The 26,305-nt window shown below is 39.1% G+C and overlaps 1 protein-coding gene across 1 annotated transcript; it reads right to left on the bottom strand.

The window, feature by feature from the left end:
* Positions 1–3,024: 3,024 nt before the first annotated feature.
* Positions 3,025–25,255, bottom strand: LOC129770933 (homeobox protein unplugged). Its single transcript, XM_055774133.1, has 4 exons — positions 25,165–25,255; positions 14,484–15,535; positions 3,812–4,065; positions 3,025–3,748 (listed from the first exon to the last, which is right to left on the bottom strand). Exons 2-4 carry the CDS (start codon positions 15,277–15,279, stop codon positions 3,455–3,457), a joined length of 1,344 nt encoding a protein of 447 aa, XP_055630108.1. The 5' UTR covers positions 15,280–15,535; positions 25,165–25,255; the 3' UTR covers positions 3,025–3,454.
* Between the last annotated feature and the right edge of the window lie 1,050 nt (positions 25,256–26,305).

Genomic DNA, 26,305 nt, shown 5'->3' with positions numbered 1-26,305 from the left:
GAAACAAGGTTATGCTACGCCTTACGATGTAAAAATTTATCTGTCAATTGAGACCGCACCAGACTGTTTGCAACTCCAAAACTTGGTTGACTTATTCACGGAGTGGTGCACCATGAATCATAACTATCAGCATTCCGAAATTCACATCTATCAGCTTTACCCCTGAAAAACAGCCTATAGTTTTTGACTATAGCATTAATGGCTCGTTACTCCAGCGCAGTGACATCGTCACGGATCTCGGTGTTATTTTGGATAGCCCAATGTCGTTCAGACAACACTACATCTATATCATCAACAAAGCGTATCGTCAGCTTGGAACTATCTTTCGGATTGGTAGAAAATTCTGTTATTCTAACACTCGACGTACTCTCTATTGCTCTTTAGTACGTTCCATCCTTGAGTCTAGCTGTGTTTTTTTTTGGATCCGCATTATGACTATTGGATTTTCTTTAAAAAATTATAAAATAAAGTGTTCGAAATTTGAATCAAACTTTTTACCTGCAATTCATATTTCGGACAGTTGAAATTGGTGATACTACAATGTGAGTTTTCAAGTTTATTATGGATGCAAAGCGTAAATACATATAATGCACCAAAATATTTTGAAATCTTGTATAAATAATACACAATAATTAGTGGGCAATGTGCAAACGGATGAACTTCTAACAGAAGAAAAAATAAAGGATCAAGATCAAGTGAATAACCTTGAGTTATTTTATTACTTTGAACAACTAATAACTTGAATTCAAATATAAATTATCATAGAAGCAACATAACCCTTAGGGTATTTTAATCCATGAAGCTACAACATAAAGAAACATCAAAAAACGACAAGCATTTTGGGAGAAAAAAGGGGAAAGCTTAAATGCTTACAAATATTACAAAAGAGGTTGTTGAAAATTATTTCAAGTTAATTAAAAAAACAAGTGGTAAAGGTTCTATAACAAGTTTACAAGCCATCAATAGTTGTAGACAATTTTTCAAGACATTTGTGTGTGCATGGAAGGTTGCAGTACACTTTTAGACAGGCCAATTCGTTGTTATATTCGCATGTTTAATCATTTTATTGCAGAAGTAATTGTACAGGAATATAAATTGAGCTTAAAACCACCAGAAACCGTTATGCTAACAGAGTGTCAGAAATTTCAAATTCATTCTGTCCGAAATTTGATTTTTTTTTTCATAAATGGTGTCGGAAGTTTGATTCTAAATCGCTTCAATTAAAAAACATTTTTATTCAATAATGTTTTATGTTTTCTATTAAGTTGGTACCACAATAGAAAGCTTAAAAGCATATTGAACTAATTTACTAAAAATATCAACCAAATAACACCTGTGCATGAAGTTTAGATCTGTGTTCTGCATCAAATGCCTTAAACGTACGAAATATGATTCAGAACGATATCTAGTAGCTTCAAGAAAATGTTGGGTTGATTCGAATTTGGCGCTTGGAAATTGTTCAAACTCAATATACAACTGATTGACACATGGTTCGCTCTGTCTGCACATGATACATAGCCATATCGCGCTCACAAACAACGTAACGTTATAATTAGCATGTTTAGCCTCTCACTTCTTCGTAACAATGTTTGTGCTAGAAATCTGAAAATTTGGTATGCATCCTAAAGATTTACCAGACCTCCTCTCTTCTTAGCGCGTTATGTAAATTGTGAACGCGTCATACGCCCTTGGGAAGTCAAAATGATTAATGTACAAACAATATGTATAAAATGACCTATATGAGTGTCAAATATACAGCTCAGTTGCCGCAAACGACCCATCTGATTTTTTTACGTTCTCATCAATCCAAGATATATTGGATGTGGATTCATTACTATAGTTCATCTAACGCCATTGTTTGTCTGCGATAGTAACGGTCGAAATGGTGACTTACACACTCCGAAAGTACTATTACAAACGAGTGAAACGTCTCCCGAACAACTACAAATTAGTGACAATTGCCAATAATTACCACTCGAGACGTCTGTCACAGCAATTGCGATTCGTTCCAACCCTTGAGGGAAGAAAAATGTTTCCACGACAATAACCTACGCCCGATGCTGAAATCTGCTTCACGCACTAAGGAGTAGAGAAGGTTTAAATGGTAACCGATAATAGTCAGGGTAAAGTCAACAGAAATTAACACCGTCACTAAGTGGCTAATTTCACGCGCCAAATTGTTGATGCGGGAAATTCCCTGTTCCCAAGCGCCAGCAGCGTCCCGTTTCTCTCCACGCCATTTATTGATTAACAATGAAAAAGGAAACGAAGCGACGTCGGGAAATAAATCTCGGTATGACTTTTGTGCCGCTCGCACCGGTTCATAACCAGGTGTCTCACGCCCATTTCCATTTCGGCCTCGTTTATGCTGCCAGAAGTTTAATCGAAAGGCTCGCAAACAAACGAACGTGTCCGCCCCTCGTTTTCGGGGCTCACACTATTGACGTCGTCCTTTGCTTTTTCGTCCTAGAGAAACAGATTGTGCAGTTTCAGTTGGTATGGGCGCACCCTCCGCAAACGCGGTATTTTACGCTCATATTGTACCGACAGTATTTGAGCCAAATGCAACTGTGCTGCTGCCACATTGGTGGTGTCGAGCTGAGAGAGGATTGAGGGGGATTTAAATGCCACTAATCTGTCTTTTTCTAATTGTTTGAAAATAATAAACAACGTAAGGACACATGCGTTCTTTCCGTTATCGGATTTTTTTTTGTTTCAAAGAGTTGTTCAAAGAATACATTCAATCAATCAATTTCATATCGCAACGATCATAATACTCGAGTGTTTAAATGTTTGATCGATTGCAATATCCCATCGATGCCTTAAAATTTTAGGAATGAATCTTATCCTTTTTATACACGAAGTTAAACACAGTTTTTCCCGAGATGAACACAGCTGATTATGAACCAGGCATTGCGAACAAATTGTTTTAAATTACTCAATTCAACCAAATTAGAGAATAATTATTCTACTTCTGGTTTTTTCTCCAATCTACTCATATGAATTAATAAAAACAAACTGCAATTACGATCGGAAGTGCTTTATTAGTCAGAGTGTAGCTTTCCGCTTTTACTGGTCGCCTCTTATTGCCGCCTTCTATAAACATACCTAAAATAGTTTTTATATTAAGTTGCTTTTCATTTGTAACTATACATCTGTACAACTTGCTGTGCACGTTGTTGTTAACAGCGAGTGATTTCGAATTCAAAATTAACTTTAATTGAAGTACATCTCCCATTATTGTCCCCCGACTAGTTAACCCTCATGGAACGATTTGAAAATAAATCCGCACTAATTGACCCTAATTCCACTCGCAGCTGATGAGCGAATAATGAGGAAATTACATTTGTTGTTTCAAAACATTGCATTTGATATACCCTACACATCGTTATCCTTACATCTATAATAATCACACAATTCGTTCGCTCTGTTCCGCACTATTCCTGAAACGATCTCAGAAGCTTCCACCTGGCTTCGGTGTTAACTTGTTCAAACCGAACCGTTCGAAACTACTCGCTTCTAAGCCCAAGTCTTTCCGAAGTTCCGCCTTTGGTCCTACCAGATTCATTTTTTCCATCTGTTGGTGTTGGGATCTGATCGCAAATCGGTTCACGTGCACCGGGATGGGAACTACAATTTTGGTGTTGCTAGCGTTTGAAGCTGCTCCCCGGTTTGTCAACCCGTGTGAGTTGAGACCGGCTTTTACCCGTTTCCATTTGGCTCTTCGATTTTGGAACCATATTTTCACCTGTGCAAAAGTTCAATAGATTGGTGTCAATTGATCTTATCTTAACAATGTGAAACCGCTCACCTGAACCTCGCTCAGCTTCAAACTGGTGGCAATCTGACTACGCTCCGTAAGGCTCAAGTATTTCTTCGCATGGAACTCCCGTTCCAGCTCCAACAGCTGTTCCGATGTAAAGGCCGTTCGTCTTCGGCGTGACTTTGAGCTGTTATCAGCCCCGCAGGCGCTAGCTGTTCCATTCGCTGTCTTGGAATGAGATGAATTATGCAACGAGCTTCCTTCGTCGTCGGAACAGAGCTCGGAATCTGATTCGTCTAGTTCTGCGAAAGAAATTTTGTAAGAAAAACAATTGCGTCAGTCAATCATTGAGTAATTGGGTCAAAATGCGAGGTGTATTTATCCGATTTACAATTAGCTGCCTAACTAATAGATCAACTTTTCTGATCCATTTGATTCGAAAAATACACACACACACCTCATAACCGTTATACGGATTCGAATTCCACGCACACATTTCCCCACTTTTGGCAAGAACTGCGTGAATTATTCATAACGCACTTAAAGCAAAACGACGTCACGCTCATCCTTTCGATGCGTGTCGTCCCCTCTCCCCCTGTTGTTAATTCACGACAATAGAATGAAATCCCAGCAAAACGATGATGAGGATCATGATGATGTGACTAAGCCAACAGCATATCATAATGCCACGCTGTTTTGGCTGCTAATTCAGAGCGATGAATGATGAGCTAAAAAAGCATTACACGAAGCCACGCTTGAAACGACCGTCCGACCGCCCTCTGCTTCCTGTGGAAAATGCTAAAACTGCTGCTGTTTGCTGTTCCCTAGTGGCACTGCGGTGGCATGCCTGCCAGGACGCCGCCGTTAGGCCGATGATTGTTTGTGCGGCATTTATCGAGTCAATTGAATTAAGTAGGGAGAAAATCAGTTCGGTAGCTAAACGGATTTAAAGAAGATAAACATCAAGTGGGGAGGTAAGTGACAATAATAGGACGGAAATTATGCGTTTTTCCTGTGCAAATTAATTTGATGTGCCCACGAACGGGAAGTTTATGAAGATTAATCGTAATTGACACGCTTCGGCTCTCCTTGGGAGCACTTACTGCTGTGGGATGTGAGCAGTGCATATCGCAGAATTGTTTTTCATTATTCACTGCACTTTTGGGTTGACTTATGTGAAGTCATAGTCAAGTATGAACCATAACAACGAACACTCCCGGGAATGTTTCATCATTTCGAAGAGCTAACTCTAAATTATCAAGAGTATTGAAAAAAAATAATAATAACGTGAATAAAAGAGTAGTGGAAGGAGAAACTATTCATGTGAGTTGATAAAAATGCTGTGCATGCTGTGAGATGTTTCTCTAATGAAAGGAGCAAACGTTTTCGTGACACGGTTTATTTACCATTTTGACCGAACCAGAATTGAAATAAATGTTGTAGTTAGTTTAATTCGTATTTTTTAGTTGTTTAAATGAATGAAAAAAGTTTAAATAATATAATTCTATCGTTCAGAATAATAAACACCTAACATTTGGCGAGAAGTAAATTTGAATTATAATCAAGTTTATATTTGTTTTGAAGTCAATAATTCTGACATTTCAGTATCTGCCTGTGTTATTACCTCTAATACCAATACTTTCTATAAGTGGTGGGTTATTATAAGAAAAGTAACATTTTTCTTCCCTCCTGATTATTGGATCTCTTTTGACATTTCTATTGGTTTTTTTTTGACAACCAATTTGATTCTATCCGCATGACCCAGATTGCAACCATTGTTTGTGAATCATATGTTTGTCACGGTATGTCGAAACTCGTTCGGTTTACTTATGTTCGAACCGACATCTGATACAGCGATTCACAGCTGGTTTCTCAAATATTCCATGTGAAGTTTGAAGGGCTGCTCGACGAACCTGAGCATCTTTGGAAAACATCACATCCACGACCCGACCCTTGGGCCAAAAACTTCGAGGGAGATTACTGTCTACTATTAATACGATGTCTCCCTTCTCGATGGGTTTTATCGACTGGAACCATTTCGTTCATCGTGTCAATGTTGGAAGATATTCAGAAATCTACTTCTTCCAGAATTCGTTGGCATGAACTTGTGACACCTTCCAGGATTTTTCAGCATCGATGAACTGTCGTCAAAGGGAGTCAACGGCTTACTACCATTAGACGAGCCCATTAAAAAGTGGGTAGGAGTCAATGGAAATCAGGATTCATCATCTAACGGTACATGAGTGAGTGGACGTGAATTAATCATCATTTCCACTTCTAACATCATATTTTGCAAGATCTCATCAGTAGGATGTCGAGGAAACTTCATCTGGTGCAACACCTTTTTTACCGACTGGATCATCCTTTCCCAACAAACTCCAAAGTACAATGAAGCTTGCGGATTAGAGGTACAATTAGTGTCCGGACCCTCAAAATACTCCATCATCCGCTCTTGACTAAGTTGTTGTATGACCGCACGTAATTCGCGTATAGCGAATTACCAATTGTACCACGATCGCTCACGATTATAATGGCACAACCTCTACGTGCAATAAAATTCCCCAATGCGAGAGTACACGAGTCAGTTGTTCAAGAATGTGCGGCCTCGATGTGAATCGCACGGATTGGTAAGCAGGTCAATAATACTCCCCAGCGAATCTCCACTCTTCGTCCAACTTCCACCATGATGGGTCCGAAATAGTCAATTTCAGTGTAAGAAAACGGACGAGTAAATGTTGCAAGATCAGCGGTTGGAAGATTCCCTATGATGGGTGGTTGAGGGTTTGCTCGACGAATTTTGCATCGTTGACAATTATGACGCACACGATTGTATGCTGATCTAAGTTGCGGAATGTAAAATTTCTGTTTATATTCGTTCATAGCGCTTTCATGGTTGATATGTTGGTATTTCTGGTGGTAGTAAGCTATCAATAAGTCTGTCACATGATCTTATTTCGGGGGCAAAATTGGTTGCTAGCAACAGTCGGAAGCGTAGACACAGGCATCAATACGACCTCACATGTGAAGAACAACGTGTTTGTCTACAGCTGGACTAAGTTTATATAAATTATTTGTTTTAAGGAGTAGATACTTGTCTAGGGATTTTGCAATAGCTTCACTTCCTCAGGATATGTTTGCAGTTGAAGCTGTCGGTATAGGAAACGTTCTGCTTCTTGAAACTCGACTTGTGTAAGTGGTCCGATGATTATTGATTTACGCTGCCTTTTCAGAAGAATGTTTAATACGAAACGAAGAACATATGCAACAACACTGAGTAAAACTTCCATTTGGAGAAGTTGCATATGCGCATTATCAACGGCTCATGAAGTGTATGATGCAAAACACTCGAACGTAGTTCTTCAGTCGTCGTCTCTCTGTCTCTTTTTTCTTGGGGCCATTCGTTTTCGGGCAGCCATAGAAATTCTGGACCACGGAGCCATCGATTAGATGGAGAAAACGATGGAAATTTTGGCCATTTCGTACCTTCATCAGCCACATTTAATTTCGTTTAAATCCATCTCCAGTTATTCATCGAAGTGCACTTAAGTAACTCGCCTATCCTGATTGCAACAAATAGGCTATAACGCCTATGGTCAGATCAAAGCCAACATATAACGTCTCGCGAAAATATCGCTCTGAGATTTCCATCTTATGTGAGTTGATGATGCTATTCGAAAGCCGTGCTCCAACTACTGTTACTAGTAATTCCAGACGTGGGATGGACAAGTATTTAAGAGACGATACAAGTGTCTTGGATCCCACTAGCACACACTCTACGATATCATTTTGATTAAACCTAAAGTAAGCCACTGCTGAGATGCCATTCTCGCTTGCATCTACGAAAACATGGAGCTAGATGTTTGTATTTTGAATTGTGGTAAGCTGGCGGTAGGATCGTGAAAACGAACAGATTTGACCATGGGCAGGAATCTCAGCCAAGTTTTCCATTTCTTATGCAGTTCTGGCGTTATGCTATCATCCCAGCCGGTCCCGGATCGCCATATTTCCTGCATGAGTATTTCAAGAAACATCAGGAAATACGCTATGGGGCCGATGGGATCGTAGATGGTCATTAGCGTTTTCAAAACTTCTTTTTTGTAGGAATTCTACATCCAGGGAGTAGCATCATGTCGTGCCTTGCAGGAAGTCGGAAAGTGAAAACATCACTTCGTGTACATCAATACATTCCGAGGAGCTTTTCGGTTGCCATTTCAGTACAAATATCCATATTCTTTTCTTCAATATGAATGTCTCCTAATGCCATCAACACCTATTTGAGTTGAGTATCCTTTACTTTATGTATTTTAGTTTTGAGCCGTTATGAATAGATTTATGAGCTACAAAAAAGTAGTTTGAGACTCATAAAACTCGTCGCAACAGCATTTGTAACCATTTATCGTAATAGTTCACTAAAACGACTGCATATGTATTATATTTGAAGTAAACGATTTTGTACATAGTTGTCTCTCTGACAGACAACAATATGTAACATTGAATAATGCCAAATACCCTCTTTATCCAATAAATGTTGGCGTTTTCCCAGGCATTAATATTGGAACCCTGTTGTTCCAATGAATATAATTGACATCGGGAACCTGCCAATCAACTCTTTGCGATGGCTTGTCTGCTCTCAGCCACCATACCTTTTTTACCGTTCTGGTCGTTTGTCTGCTCTCAGCCACCACAGCAAGGAATCATACGAATCTTATACTCTATTCAGACATGTATCAAATTAGACTTTTTCTTAACGAATCCTCATGTCTGGTGAACCTGTTCACGAGTTAATATGGTGCTTCTATGAATAATGAATAACGGTTCTTAGTATAATTATCGAGGAAACATAAGAGGATCATCACGATGCTGAATAGCTACGAAACATCGGATACAACAGTTATAGTATAAAGGACGAAACGAGGCGGCACCGTCTACGTTAGTAATCCAAATTTTATTTTATACTACGATATGAATGGGGGAGGAGTACCAAAATGTGTACGAAAGTTGGTGGAATGTCTTGTAGACTTATTGCCTTTATTCGAAAGACTTTCACACGTAGACTGGTTCGTAAGACTTGAGTTTACCTAATATTATGTTCAAGCATTTATTCTGCATGCTCTATAGGGCACCGAAGAGAATGCTCCATTCAATATTCCACAAAAGGAGGACTTTTTTTTCATTCAATGTGCTTTTTTGATAGATTTATGATAGGTTTTATGTCTAAAAATATTCGAAGATTATGAAAGTGTTCAATACTTCCAAATCAAATATCCATAATGGCAGGGTCAGGAAAAATGGGTTTTTCTTCTTCTTTTAGAGAATGAAATATAAAATGTATTTAGTTTTTATTTGAGTACAAAAAATAACTAGGATGTAATCATACAGAACATAACAATTTTCAATGTTTGAAACTACAATTCTAGCTTCGGAGCAAAGATAAAAGAATGCGATAGATTTCTACAATCTTCTCGTGATCCCTATTTCTTATCACTTAGGTAGATTTGCAATGCGAGAAAAGGGTGGTAATCTGGCACCAAACGATACATTGGATGTATTAAAATTCCCCAACCAAGCTCCCAGAATTTCTGGTATGTCACTACAGGCGTGTGTGGCTTTGCGTTGCCCGATGCAAAACAAAACCTCTTCTGTTGGCCAATTTTGGTCGTTTCTGGTCAATCGCTAGCTTCAAACGTCTCAGTTATCGACAGTAAAGATCTGAATTTAGTGTTTGCCAGTCATAATAAATTATTCTTTTCAAGTTCCACCAAATAAACCGGAGAACCTTTCTGTCCGATGCATACGCTTCTCGTATTTATTTCGGCTAACTTAACTCTCTAAAACCCAAATTTTTGACTTGCGTGAAAAAACTATAGTAGATCATAATTTTGATGAGAAAATCGAAAAACATAACAGCATTTTTTTAAAGTCACTGATTTTTTATTTACACCACAAAACCAGTAATCCGCCTTAAGGCCACTCGGCCACGGAAGCATTTGCTAGATGACTAGACAACAAATGACTTTTCAACTAAAAAACGTGTTTTTAAAATATCTGCTTTCATATGCATACAACTGGCACTATAGAGAAGGTTAAGGTATGATTGGAGATTTTCAAAACACATCAATCATGAAATCAAAATCTGTTCTTATTTAATTTAATATTTGGCGTAAAGTTAAAACTAGAGTGGGTCTTTGTCCTGGATTCGACCAGTTGCGAGCAGTTAATTCATCGACTAGCTACTTTTCAAAAGCTCATACAACAAAACTATTTTCCAATTCCACAAGACACAAAGCATGACTCGGGTGAAGATTGACTCTGAGGGTAGCTAATGATGGTTCATAACTTTCCTGGCTTGATTGTTTTCCTCATGATTTTTTTGTTTCTCTCAATACTGTTGTAAATAATCCACTTTTCATTACCTGTCACGATTCCGATTTTGAATCGAGTCCCAGAGGTGAATGTATATTTGTCAAATTCCGAGGAAGCCATACATCGTAGCGGTTCAGGAAATACATAACAGTGATGGGCACAAACAAAAATTTGAAATCAAAGTGTTCCAATATTCAAACCCTTTCGATATGACAAACATTTCGGTATTCCAGTCAATACTACGTAGAAGAAGGTAGGGTAAATGATCTTGGTTTGTCCGATTTACGGTGTTTTCACGCAACTAGTAAATGCGAATCGATTTTTCTTTATGAAAATCACATATAATCGATACGAGTTTGGGTTTGTTGAAAAGCCCCAAGTTCCTAGTTGCTAATACTACCATAAGGCGTAGAAATTATTCAAATTTTTATGTTTTTTAACTATTTTCCACAAAGAGAAATTATGATCATGGTTTGACCACCTCTGATCATGGTTTGTCCGGTTTTAGAAATCACCATTTTTTAATGAAAAAATCGGATTTTCATGTAGATGTTGCATTTATCATTGTTTGAGTTTACTGTCATCATATTGATCCATTCATAATTTAGGCTTTCTTCAGAATATTGCCTTTTCTTGGGCATTTTAAAAGTGTTCACCTCAACAAACTCAACGCAGAGAAACTTTATTTCTGCTATGCGCGAAGGACACAATAAACAAACTGCAGCGCGTCTAGTGGTTGCCATAGAAATCATGTGGACAAAACAACATAAGTGAATTGGACAACTCATGATCTTAATTGAGGTCATCTAAATGCGTTAATTACATGGTTTAGCTATGTAAATCTGATACAAATGGTGTGCAAGCATGATGTTTACAATATTTGTAAGTGTTATAATCCAAAAAAGGTCTGAATACGTGCCAAATAATCATCTGGTGATTGATTAAAAGTTAGTTCAAATAGGGGCGCATTGACACCAATAGAAGGTGTATTTTATAATCCTTTAAAACATGTGAATCCATAAAAATATACTATAAAACTACTGTAAATCATGAAAAAGACAATTTTATTTATAAGTTTTGAAACATTCGAATACCTGATTTGACAAAGGTGTGCTAAATTAGAGCATTAAAAAAAGTGGACAAACCATGATCATATTTTCGACTGGACAAACCAAAATCATTTATTTTAACGTTTCGCCATTTCAGTGTCTTTGATTGATTTTTAAGAAAAACAAAAAATTACTTTTGTTCCTAAATGGGTACTCGAAGAGTATGGCATAAAAAATCCACTTGCGTAAATTTGTTCTGCCGAGTTTTGTTCATCGATGCACCCCTGGTTACATCTGACACAAACATAATTTTCGTAGCTGTTTAGTTAACTTTTGGTGCGTTTTGACGCTGAGAAAGCTTCCAGAAAATGGGTGGAAAGTGACTTCTAGAGTGAGGAGTCTCAACGAAACATTGCTGGGAAGCATGAGGTAAGTGGTCCAGCAGGTTATGCGGAGGCACCAGATGCTCGGCATGGTGGCCGATCGACCGGGAAGAGGTCCGAAACGAGACACTGATGCAAGAACAGAGACGCTTATCGTCCGGGATGTAAAGAAAAATCCACGAATGACCATTCAGGCGATTAAAGAAAAGGTTAGATCTAGACCTTTCCAATCGGGACCTGAAGAGCTACTTCGCCAAAAAGCGATCGATCATCAGGAGCACCAACAAAAAACGGCTTCAGCTTGCGAATGACCATGTCAACAAGCGGCTGGAGTTCTGAGAGTACGTTATTCGGTCGGAGAAGACAATGTTCGAGCTGTTTAACAACAAAAGGGGACTCTGAGTGTGACGGAAGAGCGACGAGAGCTTCGAGACCGGCATCTACAACCGACTAAGTATCGAAAAGTAATCTTAAACATTTAACACAAACGGTGAACTTTTTTTTGGCGTGTAATCAGAGCACGCTTTGTTTACGTGTCAAAAATCAAAATACAAGTAATATAATCGCGGTCATAAAGTTGTTTTCGAAATGTTACGGATTGATTTGGAAACTAAAAAGAAAATTCTGCACAATTGGTGCACCGAAAAGGGTGTTACATACCACAGAATAGCAAAAAAATTCAAAGTTTGTCCAAAAAGTCGCAAAGTTCGGTAATGAGATCTCAGCAGAAGTGGACGAAAACCCGGACCAAGTAATCCCGAATTGGACCGGAAAATTGTAAATTATATTCAGAAGAACAGGTCTGCATCTATTTGTGATTTGACCAAGAACTTCAAAACCAGTGTTGGGATGATTCAGCGGATTAGACAGAGACATGGTCTAAAGACCTATAAAAAGCAAAAAGTGGCCAAACAAACACCGGAGCAGCAAGATCGCGCTAAAACACGAGCTCGAAATCTATATGAGCGTATTTTGAATAATCCCAACCTGTGCATTCTCATGGATGACGAAACATACGTCAAAGAAGATTCCAGTACGCAGCCGGGATCTCAATTTTATACCAGATCGATTGGAGAGAATGTACCATTTGCCGGTACGACTATTGCGATGGAAAAATTCGCCATTTGCCAAGCCATTTGCACGTGTGGCACTATAAATGCTCAAACTTATGTGAAAGAATACTTGAAGAAGAGATTGCTTCCACTTTATAGAAAGCACGAGGTTCCTCTTCTGGCCGGATTTGGAATCGGCACATTATGCCAAATCCACTCTACAATGGTTTAAGGAAAACAACATCATATTCGTCGGAAAATACCTCAACCCACCTAACTGTGCCCAGCTGCCGTCAATTGAACGTTACTGGGCAGTTGTCAAAGCCAAGTTCAAGAAGGAAGGTACAGTGTCAAAAATATGTCAGAGTTCAAGAAGAATTGGTTTGCAGCGTCCAGAAAGTGCACAAAGAATACTGTGCAGATTTTGATGAGTGGAGTTAAATCTAAGGTTCGATAATTTTTTTTTGAAATCAACAATAAGCTTGATTTTTTCATTTCATTGCTATGTAAAATTAACAATCTTTAATAAAATTCACTTTGGAAACATTTTCTGAACGTTTTCTGTTTTATTTTGATGTTTGAAAGCTTAACACTACTTTTCGGTACACTCCTTATGAAGCACGGTGGTGGAAGCATCATGGGCTGGGCTGGGGTGAGAAACGCAAGGCAGATCAACGATATTATGACTGCCGATGGTTACATAGCCGTTTTGTGCGAGAATCTGGAAGAATCCATGCTGAAAATTGCACTACACCTTCTCCCAAACCCGAAGCATACTGCGAAGAAAACGGCAGCATTCTTCCGGACGACCCGGATCAAATCAATATTGTGGTCATCCCAAAGCCCCGACTTGAATTCTATTGAGAATTTATGGATGATTTTGGACAAAAAAAAAAGATGGACAAAAGTGATGTTACGATCAAGCAAAACCATTTGCTGCGTTGATAAAGACTTAGGACGAGCTGAACCCCCAACACCTCCGGAACCTCGTAAAGAGTATGCCAAAGCGTTGTCAGTTGGTTATCGAGACCAAAGGGATTCATATTGACTGTTAATTATTTGTTTTCATTATTATTTATTATTATTTAAATAAACCATGAAGTGGATTTTTCATGTCATACCCTAAAAACTTCCACTGTTTTTTTTTTGTTTTTTTTGTTCTTCTAAAAAATAAATCAACGATACTGAAAGTGGAAAATGGTCTACTAATTACCTACGTTTACGTAGTATTCACTAGAATACCGTTTTTTTAGATGATGTAATGTGATTGTAGACTGTGCTCCCGTGGCCGAGTGGTTAGCGTCACACATAATCATGCTAGGAGTTCGGGTTCGATTCCCGTCCTGACCGGGAGATTTTTCATTTTTCATTTCACGCGTATTCTAGAGCGTGCCACTCCAAAATACATTCAAGGGGTGTTTCTCAGCACAGCACAGTAAAAGAAATCTGTCAACTTATGGAAAATGCTTTGTCTCCAAAGACCAATTTATATTTAAAAAAAACAACAATAAGGACTGTACATTATATGAAGCGGCCATGTTTTTCCTCACAAAAAAGTGAACTCTATTTCAGGGTGTAAGATTGTTGCTTATTTTGGCAACACACCTAAGAACAGTGAAAATAGTTTCAAATTCTCATAGCATGAGTCGAATCAGCACGTCGGCATGCAGTAAATGTAGTTCTGTAAAAATGGTATTCCAAGAAACAACCGTTACGCGAATTGACTAAATCGTTATTTTGTTATTTTGTCCTTGTAGCTTTCGTTTGGGAAAAGGTTTGGAAACACTCGCAAAGCACAAATATCCCAATGAAGTGACAAATAATCAATTTCACTGCAATTAATGAACAGAATATTACGACTCTTTATTCTTACCGACGTTTTTCCCACACCCGGTTGGTGATTGTGACAAACTGATATCGTCACTGAATGAGCCGTCGTCGTTACTCTCCGTGCCCAGATCTCCCGGATGATCATCCTCATCACGATCAATGTTCAAATAGGAATGCCTTGAATCAGCATCATGCATTTCCATACTGGTTCGGGCAGTCGCAGCGAGGTCGTTGCTGAAATTTCTGAGGAATATTCTACTAGCGGTACCACTGGTTGGATTGTCATAGGCATGATTTATCTTATCACCACTTGTGCCACTTTCACTGTGTTCCGTCGTATAGAAGGATCGCCGGGTATTGGCGAAATATTGAGCCGCCACTCCAAGGGGGGAACCGTAGTTCAATCCGGGATACGTTTTCGATGGATTCACATCTTTCGTCGGTTTATCACCACTATGACTAGCATCCTCACTGCTATTGGCAGGTCCCACACCGGGTTCACTTCGTTCACTTGATACTGATTTATGGGCACGTTTGTCACTATTAGTAGCACTGGAAAACAGTTGCGATAGTTTTTCATTTGCCGTTTGAGACAAATATCCGACCCATGGATTGTACAGAGGAAAGTTGGTGAAGGATAGCATTGCTGCATTATAACTATTAACAAGGCATTGACTAGGATCCCCAGTGACCACTCGCGAACGGTCCGATACCGACGGAGACTGACCCCGTTGCTTGTGTTCCGTCGCGATTAAATTCTCAATTGAAAACGATGAGCTAGGTATCCTCGAGAGCTTTAATCGTTCGTCTGGTTGAATTAGATCGACTGCTTTATCCATTTCCGTTTCTGGAGATTTTCTTTACACATAAACCAATTTCATAAACCGCCACGCACAACATACAACAAACCGTGACTTCATCGACCGGGGGACACTGTCTTACTGAGCATCCGGGGACACACTATGTCAATTTTAGTTTTTCACTTTTCCCTCTCGCGTGTACGGTATATCGTCATACGATACGATTGTGTTTGTTGCGCGACCAAATCCCTCCTCCTATGGATCAACGAAGCACCATTGGACCAGAGGAATCCGTCTTCGAGGGGAAGGGAGACAGAGATGGAAAAACAACATTAATTTATTTGTTTTGTTTATTGCTTGCTAATCGCTCTCTCACACACAATCACTTGTGGTCAACTTTTTCATGCTGTTTATGAATGAGTGTGAACGAAATTAATCAATGGCGATTATTCCGTTGCGAGAAATTCCAAAGCTGATAAATTTATACACAGACAATAATTGGTTGTTGGTTGTTGTATAAAATTAGCTTTCTATCATTCTATCATTCAATTAACAAGTATTTTCCTTCGGCTATTTAGGTGGCAAATGCAACCTAAAGCTTAAATCACTTAGAACTGGGGCACTTCTGAACAAGCAGAAACACTTTCTGAGGCTGACACAAAGGTGACAATGTTGTATTTTATTTTATTTTATTTTATTGTATCAATAAATCATGTAACTTGAGAAACTCCATTTTTTTTAATGATACAATTTGTTCTACGTTAAAGAATATCTGAAAACTACTAATTCATTTTTTTAATTACGACGTATTCGTTTCTCAATTTGCAACGAGCTAATTAATGCTGTTTAGGTGAAAAAGTAAATCCATCTAAAAATTTTGCTTATATAAACAATTTTTGACATTAGTTGGTAACTGATTCTAAAAAACTATGCCTCTAGAGAACAGCGAATGATTATAATAGTACGACGAATGATATGAAATTAAAAAGTGGTTGAATCGTGTACCACGGAAATGAATCAATTCAGTAAAAATATAATTGGGTACCTTTGGTATTATTAAGCGGAATAAAAAAGAGCAAATTCTGTACTTATAGAACTGGGTGAATGGACCCCTCAATAATTGTTTTAGTAAATGCGAGCTTCTTCGAAGTCTTGGAAAATTGAAAGCATACCTAATACAACAGTTTAAAGCTACTTTCAGTTTGTTTATTGATTGTTAAGTGGCATTGGTATATACAAAACCACCAAATATAAAATATGGAAAAATTAGTGCTTTGAATAGTTTGAGTTTAACTTTTACGTCTAAATGTTTAGTAACTAAATGTGACTGTTTAAGAACACCAAAAATTTTACTAACTTGAAAATTAATATGTGATTCCCAACTAAAATTAGACGTAGAAATAAGATTGTTAAAGATTGTTAGATTGTTAAATTTGTTGAAAAATCGGATTGGTTCATTATTGATACCTAGTTTATGTAAGGATTTGCTTTAGTTTTAAAAGAATTTATGGGCAAAAGGTGTTCCTGAGACCAGCAATAAATTCGATGCAGATCTTCGTTGATCTTCATAGAAACGATCAATACTGCATCAATAAATTTGAACGTCATCAGGGTAAATATGTATACTACAATTTTAAATGGTTGATAAAGAGAGAAAATAGAAGTGGTCCTAGAACGTCCCTGAGAAATACGGAGGAAGTTGGCTTGAGGGAAGACAATATTTCATTGTAGAACACTACTTGAGTTTTATCACAAATATATGACTTGAGGTGAAGGTGGAACAAAGCCATTGTAGTAGTATAGGTGAAACCACGTGTTCTTATGGGGTAATAGTGTTTGTGAGAGAAGAGCAAAGCACACAGTTTTGTTTTTAGTACGTAAATAAATCAATTCACTTATCAAACTGTGTGGCGCTTCACTGCCACGAGTCTTAGAATACATTTGAAAAAATAACAATTCAATACTGAAGTAAAATGTATGAACGATGTGTTCCGATGAAAATTATTCCTGTCTAAAGGGTGTGTCACATCAAATTGCATCACGGAAAAAACGCTGTAGAAATTCGCCCAGTAGACCGATCCTTTTGAAAATTATAGACAGTAAAATAAAAACTATTAAACAACTTTTGGCATTTTCTTTTTATTCATACTTCGAGCCCAAGCCCGTATGCTCGCACCTTCCTCTTTACCCCGTCCATAAGGTTCTGTACAACGTCAGGTTGTAGTTTTTTTTGAACAGAAATCCATTTTCTCTTGAAGTCCGCCTCCGATTTGACAACTTTTGGGTTCTTCCGGAGGGCCTGCTTCATAATCGCCCAATATTTCTCTATTGGGCGAAGCTCCGGCGCGTTGGGCGGGTTCATTTCCTTTGGTACGAAGGTGACCCCGTTGGCTTCGTACCACTCCAACACGTCCTTTGAATAGTGGCACGAAGCGAGATCCGGCCAGAAGATGGTCGGGCCCTCGTGCTGCTTCAATAGTGGTAGTAAGCGCTTCTGTAGGCACTCCTTAAGGTAAACCTGCCCGTTTACCGTGCCGGTCATCACGAAGTGGGCGCTCCGCTTTCCGCAAGAGCAGATCGCTTGCCACACCATGTACTTTTTGGCAATATTGGATAGTTTCTGCTTGCGAATCTCCTCCGGAACGCTGAATTTGTCCTCTGCGGAGAAGAACAACAGGCCCGGCAGCTGACGAAAGTCCGCTTTGACGTAGTTTTCGTCGTCCATTACCAGGCAATGCGGCTTCGTCAGCATTTCGGTGTACAGCTTCCGGGCTCGCGTCTTCCCCACCATGTTTTGACTTTCGTCGCGGTTAGGAGCCTTCTGAACCTTGTATGTACGCAGGCCCTCCCGCTGCTTGGTCCGCTGGACGAATGAACTTGACAAATTCAGCTTATTGGCGACATCCCGGACCGAACTTCTCGGATCACGTCTAAACTGCTTAACTACGCGCTTGTGATCTTTTTCACTGACGGAGCATCCATTTTTGCCGTTCTTCACCTTCCGGTCGATGGTTAGGTTCTCGAAGTATCGTTCTAGTACTCTGCTGACCGTGGATTGGACGATTCCCAGCATCTTACCGATGTCTCGATGTGACAACTCCGGATTCTCGAAATGAGTGCGCAGGATTAATTCACGACGCTCTTTTTCGTTCGACGACATTTTTCCAAATTTACAAAAAATTGACAGTGAAGGATGGCCAACGTGATCTATACACTCTTATCTGATTATAAGCGAAATCTGAAGATATAATTCCTAAAAATTAAATTTCTACAGCGTTTTTTCCGTGATGCAATTTGATGTGACACACCCTTTACGCGTGATTTCCCAAATCTGACAAATGTGGAATTTAGCTTACAAAATGTTTAATCTAATATTATATAATCAATAACTCGAAATTTTAAATTTTGCGACTTGATCCCCTCTGACTTAACCCCGACCATATGAAGTAAAATTCTGATCATACGCGAGCGTAACATGAGCAAATTTATAACACATGCGAATTGGGGCTGTTTTGGTATTAACAAGTTCTTCCGCACAGTAACTCGATGTTGATAATTCCTTAATATTTTTCTTCATTGGTCGTATTTTTTCACATATTCTCGTTGGAGAGCTTTTAACCCTTCTCTTCGTTGGTCGAGGAATTTCGATTGAATGTAATACTTTTCCGATTGCTATTTTTGACAGCAGAGGCAGCCGTGGCAGTGTTCCGAGCTCTGCAATACAATTTTCTTAACCAATGTTAAAGTTGATAAAACTTACATTATAGACCTATTAAACGTAAAAATAATAATTGTATTGATATCAACACAATTTTATGTTATTGATTTTCATGACATGAAACGCTATGACTCAGAAATATCATTTTATTGAGTGGTTTTTATTGCTGTTTCGATGATGTTGTCTGGCATCAGTGTCGAAAAAATAACGATGCCTGCACCAATCCAAACAAAACCATTGCGGAAAATTGAAAAATGAAAATTTAACTTTCAAAGCCCTAGCTCAAGTTTTCCGACGTTTTTCATGATGCATTTCGACGGCAGATGAAAATTGATTATATTGTGAGTAATCGATTAGAGTTTGGTTGATATTACTTGATGGGAAGTGTGCGAAAACGATCATTTTCTACACACTGTTTCGCAAAATAATTGTTTTTTTTTTGCATATCGGGCGAGGGGTGAGAGAGAGAGATGAAAGAAGTGAGCGCCATTGTGGCAGCCATTTGTGGCTTCGGCGTAAAAAAAACTGGGTGTACAGGAGAATCGTTAGCGGATGTTAGCAGAATATATTAAGCCCGCCAACTCCATAATTGATGAGGTGGAATTTGTAAGATATTCAGCCGAGTGGTGAGAACATCCCAGTACATTTTTCAAGAAGTGAAATGTAATGGCAGTAACTACCGTATTGATCCTAGGAGTAGTTACAATCAACATCAATTGAAACCAGCTTCTGTTCCTTTAACCAAAACCCCGATGGTTTAAGCTTGGATGGTGCGATCTCAGATCGATTCTTAGAAGATCTCTTCCATTCTGATTTCCGATTTTTTGAATCGATCTTTTGTACTCGAGAGAATCTAGAAAATCGATTTTTTGTTTTCGATTTTTTAAATCTTAGAAAAACTTTATGTAGATTTGTTTTTCAATATACATCGATTTTAATCTCACCAAAGACCACCTAACAATTGGATCACTTCTTCTACGATTTACCTGCGTACAAATGTTAACAGAGACAGAACTAGCTGCAGCCTCTGAGAAGATGTACTGCAACCAGTGGCTCATAGGATCTCTGGACTAGATGTTGACATCGATTCCGGACGAAAGGTTGTTTTTTGGGACTGGTGCTTAAATCAAGAATCGGCTTCGACTAAATGACAGACGCATGGCACGATTGGGATCGTTGTCAACTGAGTTATGAGCAGATACCGGTTGTTGAATTTCTAATAATCCTATTTGAATAATTTTATTTACCAAAACGTCACATTAACATGATCACATCACTTACCGCAGTGAATACTGATTCTTAATCCTCCCCACTAACAACTATACCTTCCATGATAAATTCTAGGGAACCACGCTATAGAGGCGACCCTTCCGGCCTTCCGGCGGCGAATATCATACTAACATTCCTTCCCTTCTTCTAGTGACTGTAAGGACGTGGCTTGCGTCGTTATTGGCCATTTAAAGCTCGAATCACCGAAAATTGCACGAGTAGTTAGTTCAGTTCAATCACGGAGAGCAACTACGAATTGTACAGTCTACCCAAGCTCAAGCTCAATGTGGCATTGCGGAACGCAGGGTTCACCGTCACTACCGCTGGAATCCGAGAGGACAAACGTACCAGGAGAATTATGGAAGAAACTACTAGAATTTCCGGATAGCTACGGCCTAGCTGTAAAGCTTTTCGCGGGCCGAAGCGCAGGAGGGTTCGAGATCCCAAGCTAGCAGCCAACTTGAAGAAGCAAATGGCTTCCTACCAGGTAAAAGGTTATGCGCATCATGCAACCGAAGACGAGTTAGTAGGAGGAAATCTAAAGCGTGTTTCGTATATGCCGCTGGATGCAGTGTCAAATCCAGGAAGGTCAGGAAAAGTTTGTTTGATATGGGACTTTGCGGCTCAAATAGATGGAATATCCCTAAATTACGTGCCGCATGAAGGCCCGAATGTGCTCCCGTGGCCGAGTGGTTAGCGTCATAACTAACATGCCGGGTGTTCGGGTGCGATTCCCGTTCTGGTCGGGGGAATTTTTCGTCAAAGAAATTTCCTCCGACTTGCACTGTGATCACAGCTTGCTTGCCACTCAGAATGCATTCAAGGCGTGTTATTTGGCATAGAAATCTCAACTAAGTACTAATAAAAATGACGCAAGTAATACTACGTTGAGACGGCGAAGTTCCTCTAGGAACGTTAGTGCCATTGAAGAAGAAGAAGAAGATGAAGGCCCGAATCAACTTACGTTCTCGCGGGCAGTACGGAGTGGGATTTTCTGCAGATATCAAAAAAATGTTCCATCAGATATCGATACAGAACCAGTATCGCCACTCTTTTTTCTTGGATGGTACTAACGTTCTCAGTGGAACTTTTGCTCTCTCAACGTAGGTATTACTTGCGTCATTTTTAGTAGTACTTAGTTGAGATTTCTATGCCGAATAACACGCCTTGAATGTATTCTGGAGTGGCAAGCTCTAAACTACGCGTGACCACAATGCAAGTCGGATGAAATTTCTTTGATGGAAAATCCCCCGGCCAGAACGGGAATCGACCGGAGCCTCTGGTATGATAATGTGTGAGGCTACGGGATCGCCACTCACAACGTTTTATATAGACACAGAGTAGAGCCTCTGGAAACCTTCCAGGTTCACCAGCATCGGTGTACAAGAACGTGAGGAGTTTGTAGAACGTTTTCCACGGGATCATCGTTCTCAACAGTTTCGAAAACGAAGAAACATCCGCGCACGTATCCCAGAAAATTGGCTACATCCACCAGCAAGAAGACTTTCATATCCGAAACTTTATGTCGAACAGCGCCGCAGTGTTGAGTGAAATGAAGGAGACAGATCCGTAAGGTAGCAAAAATTTTTGCGAGGATCCAACGGAAAGAAGTGACCGAGTGCTGTGGATGCCGAAGACCTTCAGCTGACATCGGACAATTGGATTCCGATAGAGGAGAACAGTGCCACTGCAAACCATTCCTAGAAATTTGCGGACATAATTCCTGACGACACAAGATTAACCTACAAATGTATGTGAATAAAAAAAAACTTTCGCACTGGAAGTTTTTTTCCAGTTTGAGCAGACTTAAACCGAACTGCCACAAGAGCAGTTTCAATTCTCAACAGCTTCAAATCGTTCTTGTTCCCTCCGCATATACACTTTTTCTTTCGGCATTTTCAGCAAATTCTCTAAAATTTATAGAAATTGAGAAAGATATGTTTATATTATATTGCAAATTATATTTGATCACCTTAAATATTCACAATATATTCAAAATCCACTTTTTATGTAAATAATTGGTGCAGTTCTGTAAATAATGTTCAATGATTATTTACGGATTGTACAAAATTGTACCGTTGTTTTAAATTCGGACACTTCTTTTCATGTTTTGAATTCCGGACACTCTTATTAACTCCTTCAATATGAAATTTCATCGTTTACTTTGATTCACCGTCCGGATTTAAAATCATCTTCTGAAAATGCTTTTTGATGTTTGCCATTTTTTGTCAACAACCAGCTATAATGTTTGATACTACATTAAAGTGACCAGATGGTCAGAGGTCTAACGCGGGACACAAAAAACAAAACGTTATGTATATACGTTATGTGAACATAAACCATAGTTTAGCGAGTCTAAACTGATCAGTATTATTTCTTTCTGAGTACCGGCACTCAGTTGTGATTTTTCGGTGGTTTAGATTTTGTTTACGCTCGAAAATCACTCGCTCAATCAGAGCATTTACGCCTGGCAAGCACGATTTAAATTTTACAATTTTCTTCAAATTACCGAATGGAATTCTCGAAAATTCCAATTCATTTTTCATCGACACAAAAAAATGGACTAATTTCGGATGGCGATGAAAGATAATTTATAGGAACAAATTTTCTTTAAATCTTACGTTTATTAAGTCTACAACAAAAATGATTGAAGGCTGTTGATTCGCAGCAGCAGCACTGTCAAGCAACATGATGATTTTTCCATACTGCAAGCTCCACCCCACAGTGAAGGAATTGGATATCCTGAGGCACTTTGTGTCCGCCAGATATAGCCGATCTGGTATTTACACTATCATCTCTTTGCCGCTCCTTAAGCCGGGAGATCGAAGCAACCGGCCAAACGGTGGAGAAGAATCTGGCCAAAATGGACATTTTTATGTGGAAGCGTCAGACGAGACCGGCCGTATCTGAGCAGCAGGCAATCACCCAGAAGGAGTAGCTTGAGGTGCCGGCGAAAGAAGTGAAAAACTTCTTTTCGTACTCATAATGAAAGACGAGACGTACTTAATGCTAGAATTCAACGAATGGCAAGGGACCGGGTACTTTACGTTTCCCAGGTAAGCGATGACTCCGAATATATCATTCACATCAAGTTCTCGAAGAAGGCCCTTCTCTGACAGACGTGAAGGGAATGTCCAAGCCGCTCTTCTTTCGAGTCATATGGTTAACGGGGAGATATATAATACGAAGTGCTTGCCGGAGTTGGCAAGTTGATGTGGTCTTTATGCCGAACCTGGGATCAGCCCATTATGCCAAATGATCACTGGAGCATGGATCGGCTGGAGATAAACATTGTCGCGAAGAGCACCAGCATTCTCAACATTCCCCAGCTGCGCCCGATAGAAAACTTTTGGGCGAATGGCCAAAATAGAGAAACAGGCGACCACCAAAGCCACGAAAAGGTAAAATAACACGCCGATATTCATCTATTCATCGGCCATGGTTCAGGTTCCGGCCAACTTCCGTAAGACCGCCCAGTGTATCATTTACGATACTTCATAAAACAACTCTGCCTCTTCCTGTGGAGTATACACTAGTTCTTCCGGCTTATTTAAAACGTCAAGCCCTGACCGAGCTAGGGGACCAAAGATGAACTTTTCGTCTGGCTCACGTTGGTCCCTGCGGATCAATAGAGATTATACTACATCAAATTGATACAATAATAACTAGCAGTCACATTAATTCAACATGCAGAAGATGTGAAAAAGTGTCCGGAGTCAAAAGCATTAATGTATTTCGTTTATCCAACACAACGCACCGACTAGCTCAGGGATAGAAGCTATCAAAAGTATATTCAAGTCCGAAATATGATAAAAACTAAGTATTGTTGAAATTTTCATCAAATCTCATAAGCAGCTCTTGTTATCAAAACTTTGTATAAGTTGCTTCATGACTTACTCAATACAATAGAAAATTAAATTAAATCTTTTCGTAACCTCTAATGATCCAATGGAAAACGATCTAATTTAATACACAACTCACACTCCACTTCGAAAGAGAAGATTATGTTTGCAAAGTTCAACCAAACCCAGTTACCATCACCTCGCCATTGCATTTATTTTCCTTATGCTACAAAACATACAACATACAAGACGTGACAGAAAAACATGAGCGAAAACAAGAAAAACAGCTTCCCAGCTAGGATCCCCCCAGGCGGCGCCCCCACTATTCGGTTTCAAAAGTACCACTCAATAATCATACTCCCCCAACCTAAACCTCGCTTCGACCCATCTTTTATCGCCTGCACACGTCTCAATCTAATTAGAAAGTCATTCGTGAGTCAAAGCCAAACAAAACAAGAGTTTCTTGTTCACCCATACCTGAGCGAAATGTAAATAATGGAAAATCGGCCAGTGCTTGGCTCCGCCCGCTTTCACTGTGATTGGACAACGGGGGATCGTAACGAATGCGCATGGCTGGTTTGTGAATGTAGTTGTGCTCAATTCTCTACACGACCACAGCTGCCAGCGAGCTTGAACTAGATTTTCTGTTTAATCAACAAACAAATTGATGTGCAAGTTTCATAATTGATTGTACGAGAAACCCGAGAGTAAATAATTGAGTTTATCGCTGTGACTAACATGAGTACTTAATTACTACTGTGGGAAAGAATACATTTCAATAAGTGTTAGAAATTTGGTTACATGACATTTTTCGCTGTGGCCAGAGCTGCTTAATTGTTAACAGGAATTTATTCTGTGAATCAATCACAAAGAGTGGCTTGAAATTGACGTGGGAACGATTCTACTGTTCATGAACCGTGATGTTTGTCCTTTTATTCTCTCTTCTACTTCAATTTGGCGACATGACATGAGTCTGTAATGACATCAATGTGGGCAATAATTCTAATGGAAATGTAGGGGTGGTAAAGACGGACACCTTAAGTAAACGTTATTTTGTTTTCGTGAATTTCACAAAAAAATGTACAGCTATCTCACCACAAATTGATATTCTAGGACTCTTTTTATAATAAAATTTATCGGAGAAGACGGACACTTGGCAGACAAGATGGACACTAACTGAAAATCGTCCGTAAATGAAATAGTACTTTAATGACAGGTAACGAATTATAGAACAATATGAGAGAACTAATCCCTAGTACCCCAATGAGGTACATATAGAGGTGGAGCAGTAGGCGAAGTATATCTGTATTGGTAAGCAAAATATCGTGTCGTAATTATTTGCATTCAATATGGAATGTATATGTAAGAAACAAAACAATGTTGAAAGTTATCACGTTTGCGTGATATTTTGAGCCAAAATTTTCATGAAATCATTCAACTATTTGTTTTTTAACAGATGACAATTGTATCATGGCTTATTTCGATTATCTATGTGGTAAAAAGATTCAGAGAGCAATCGTTTGCTTAGTTCATGAAATCAGTAACATTTCTTGCGAAATTCTGATTAATTGGCGATTCTTCTCTCACAACATACACACCGAAACTAAGAGCCCTCGAAACATACACTTCATAATGTTAAAATAATGAAACTTCGTTTGTTTCTATGAACGCGGGAGAGTGAAAATGGCACATGGAAATATCACTTTTATCCGTCTTTTTCGACGTGATTTCACAAATATTCACATCACGCTATCACATTAGCTTCATATTTAGCGGGAGCTCTACAAAAATGTACGTTTTTAATTGATAAATTACTTCCTAAAAATAGCATTTTCACATGGATGCGGAGGGCAATCAAAGATAAACACAACGACTGACGTCACTATTTGAGAAATAGTTATGGCAGCGCATGCTATGTCGCATGAAACTCAACCATCTTCGTTACCTTTTTTCCAGAACATTGCTAGTACCCCAAGTTGTGCGATGTTTTTGAAGGATAGCAGAATATTGTCATATAGAGTTGAAACGAAAATGACTTTTTTTACAATGTTTAAAATAAATTTACATGTTATAGGTCCCCAGAGAAATAACTTACACCACCATTCCAGAAATTTTGTCAATGTTCCATGTAAATTAAGATAGCGTGTTTCCCCTCTTCGTGTTATTCCAATATAGCATCGTTCCAACCACTCCTTTGCTGGTATGTAACTTTCTCGCCAATCACTGAGATATTTAT

The sequence above is a fragment of the Toxorhynchites rutilus genome, chromosome 2 (assembly GCF_029784135.1).
Source record: "Toxorhynchites rutilus septentrionalis strain SRP chromosome 2, ASM2978413v1, whole genome shotgun sequence".
Taxonomy (NCBI): Eukaryota; Metazoa; Arthropoda; class Insecta; order Diptera; family Culicidae; genus Toxorhynchites; species Toxorhynchites rutilus.
This window is presented reverse-complemented; position numbering and strand designations above follow the sequence as displayed.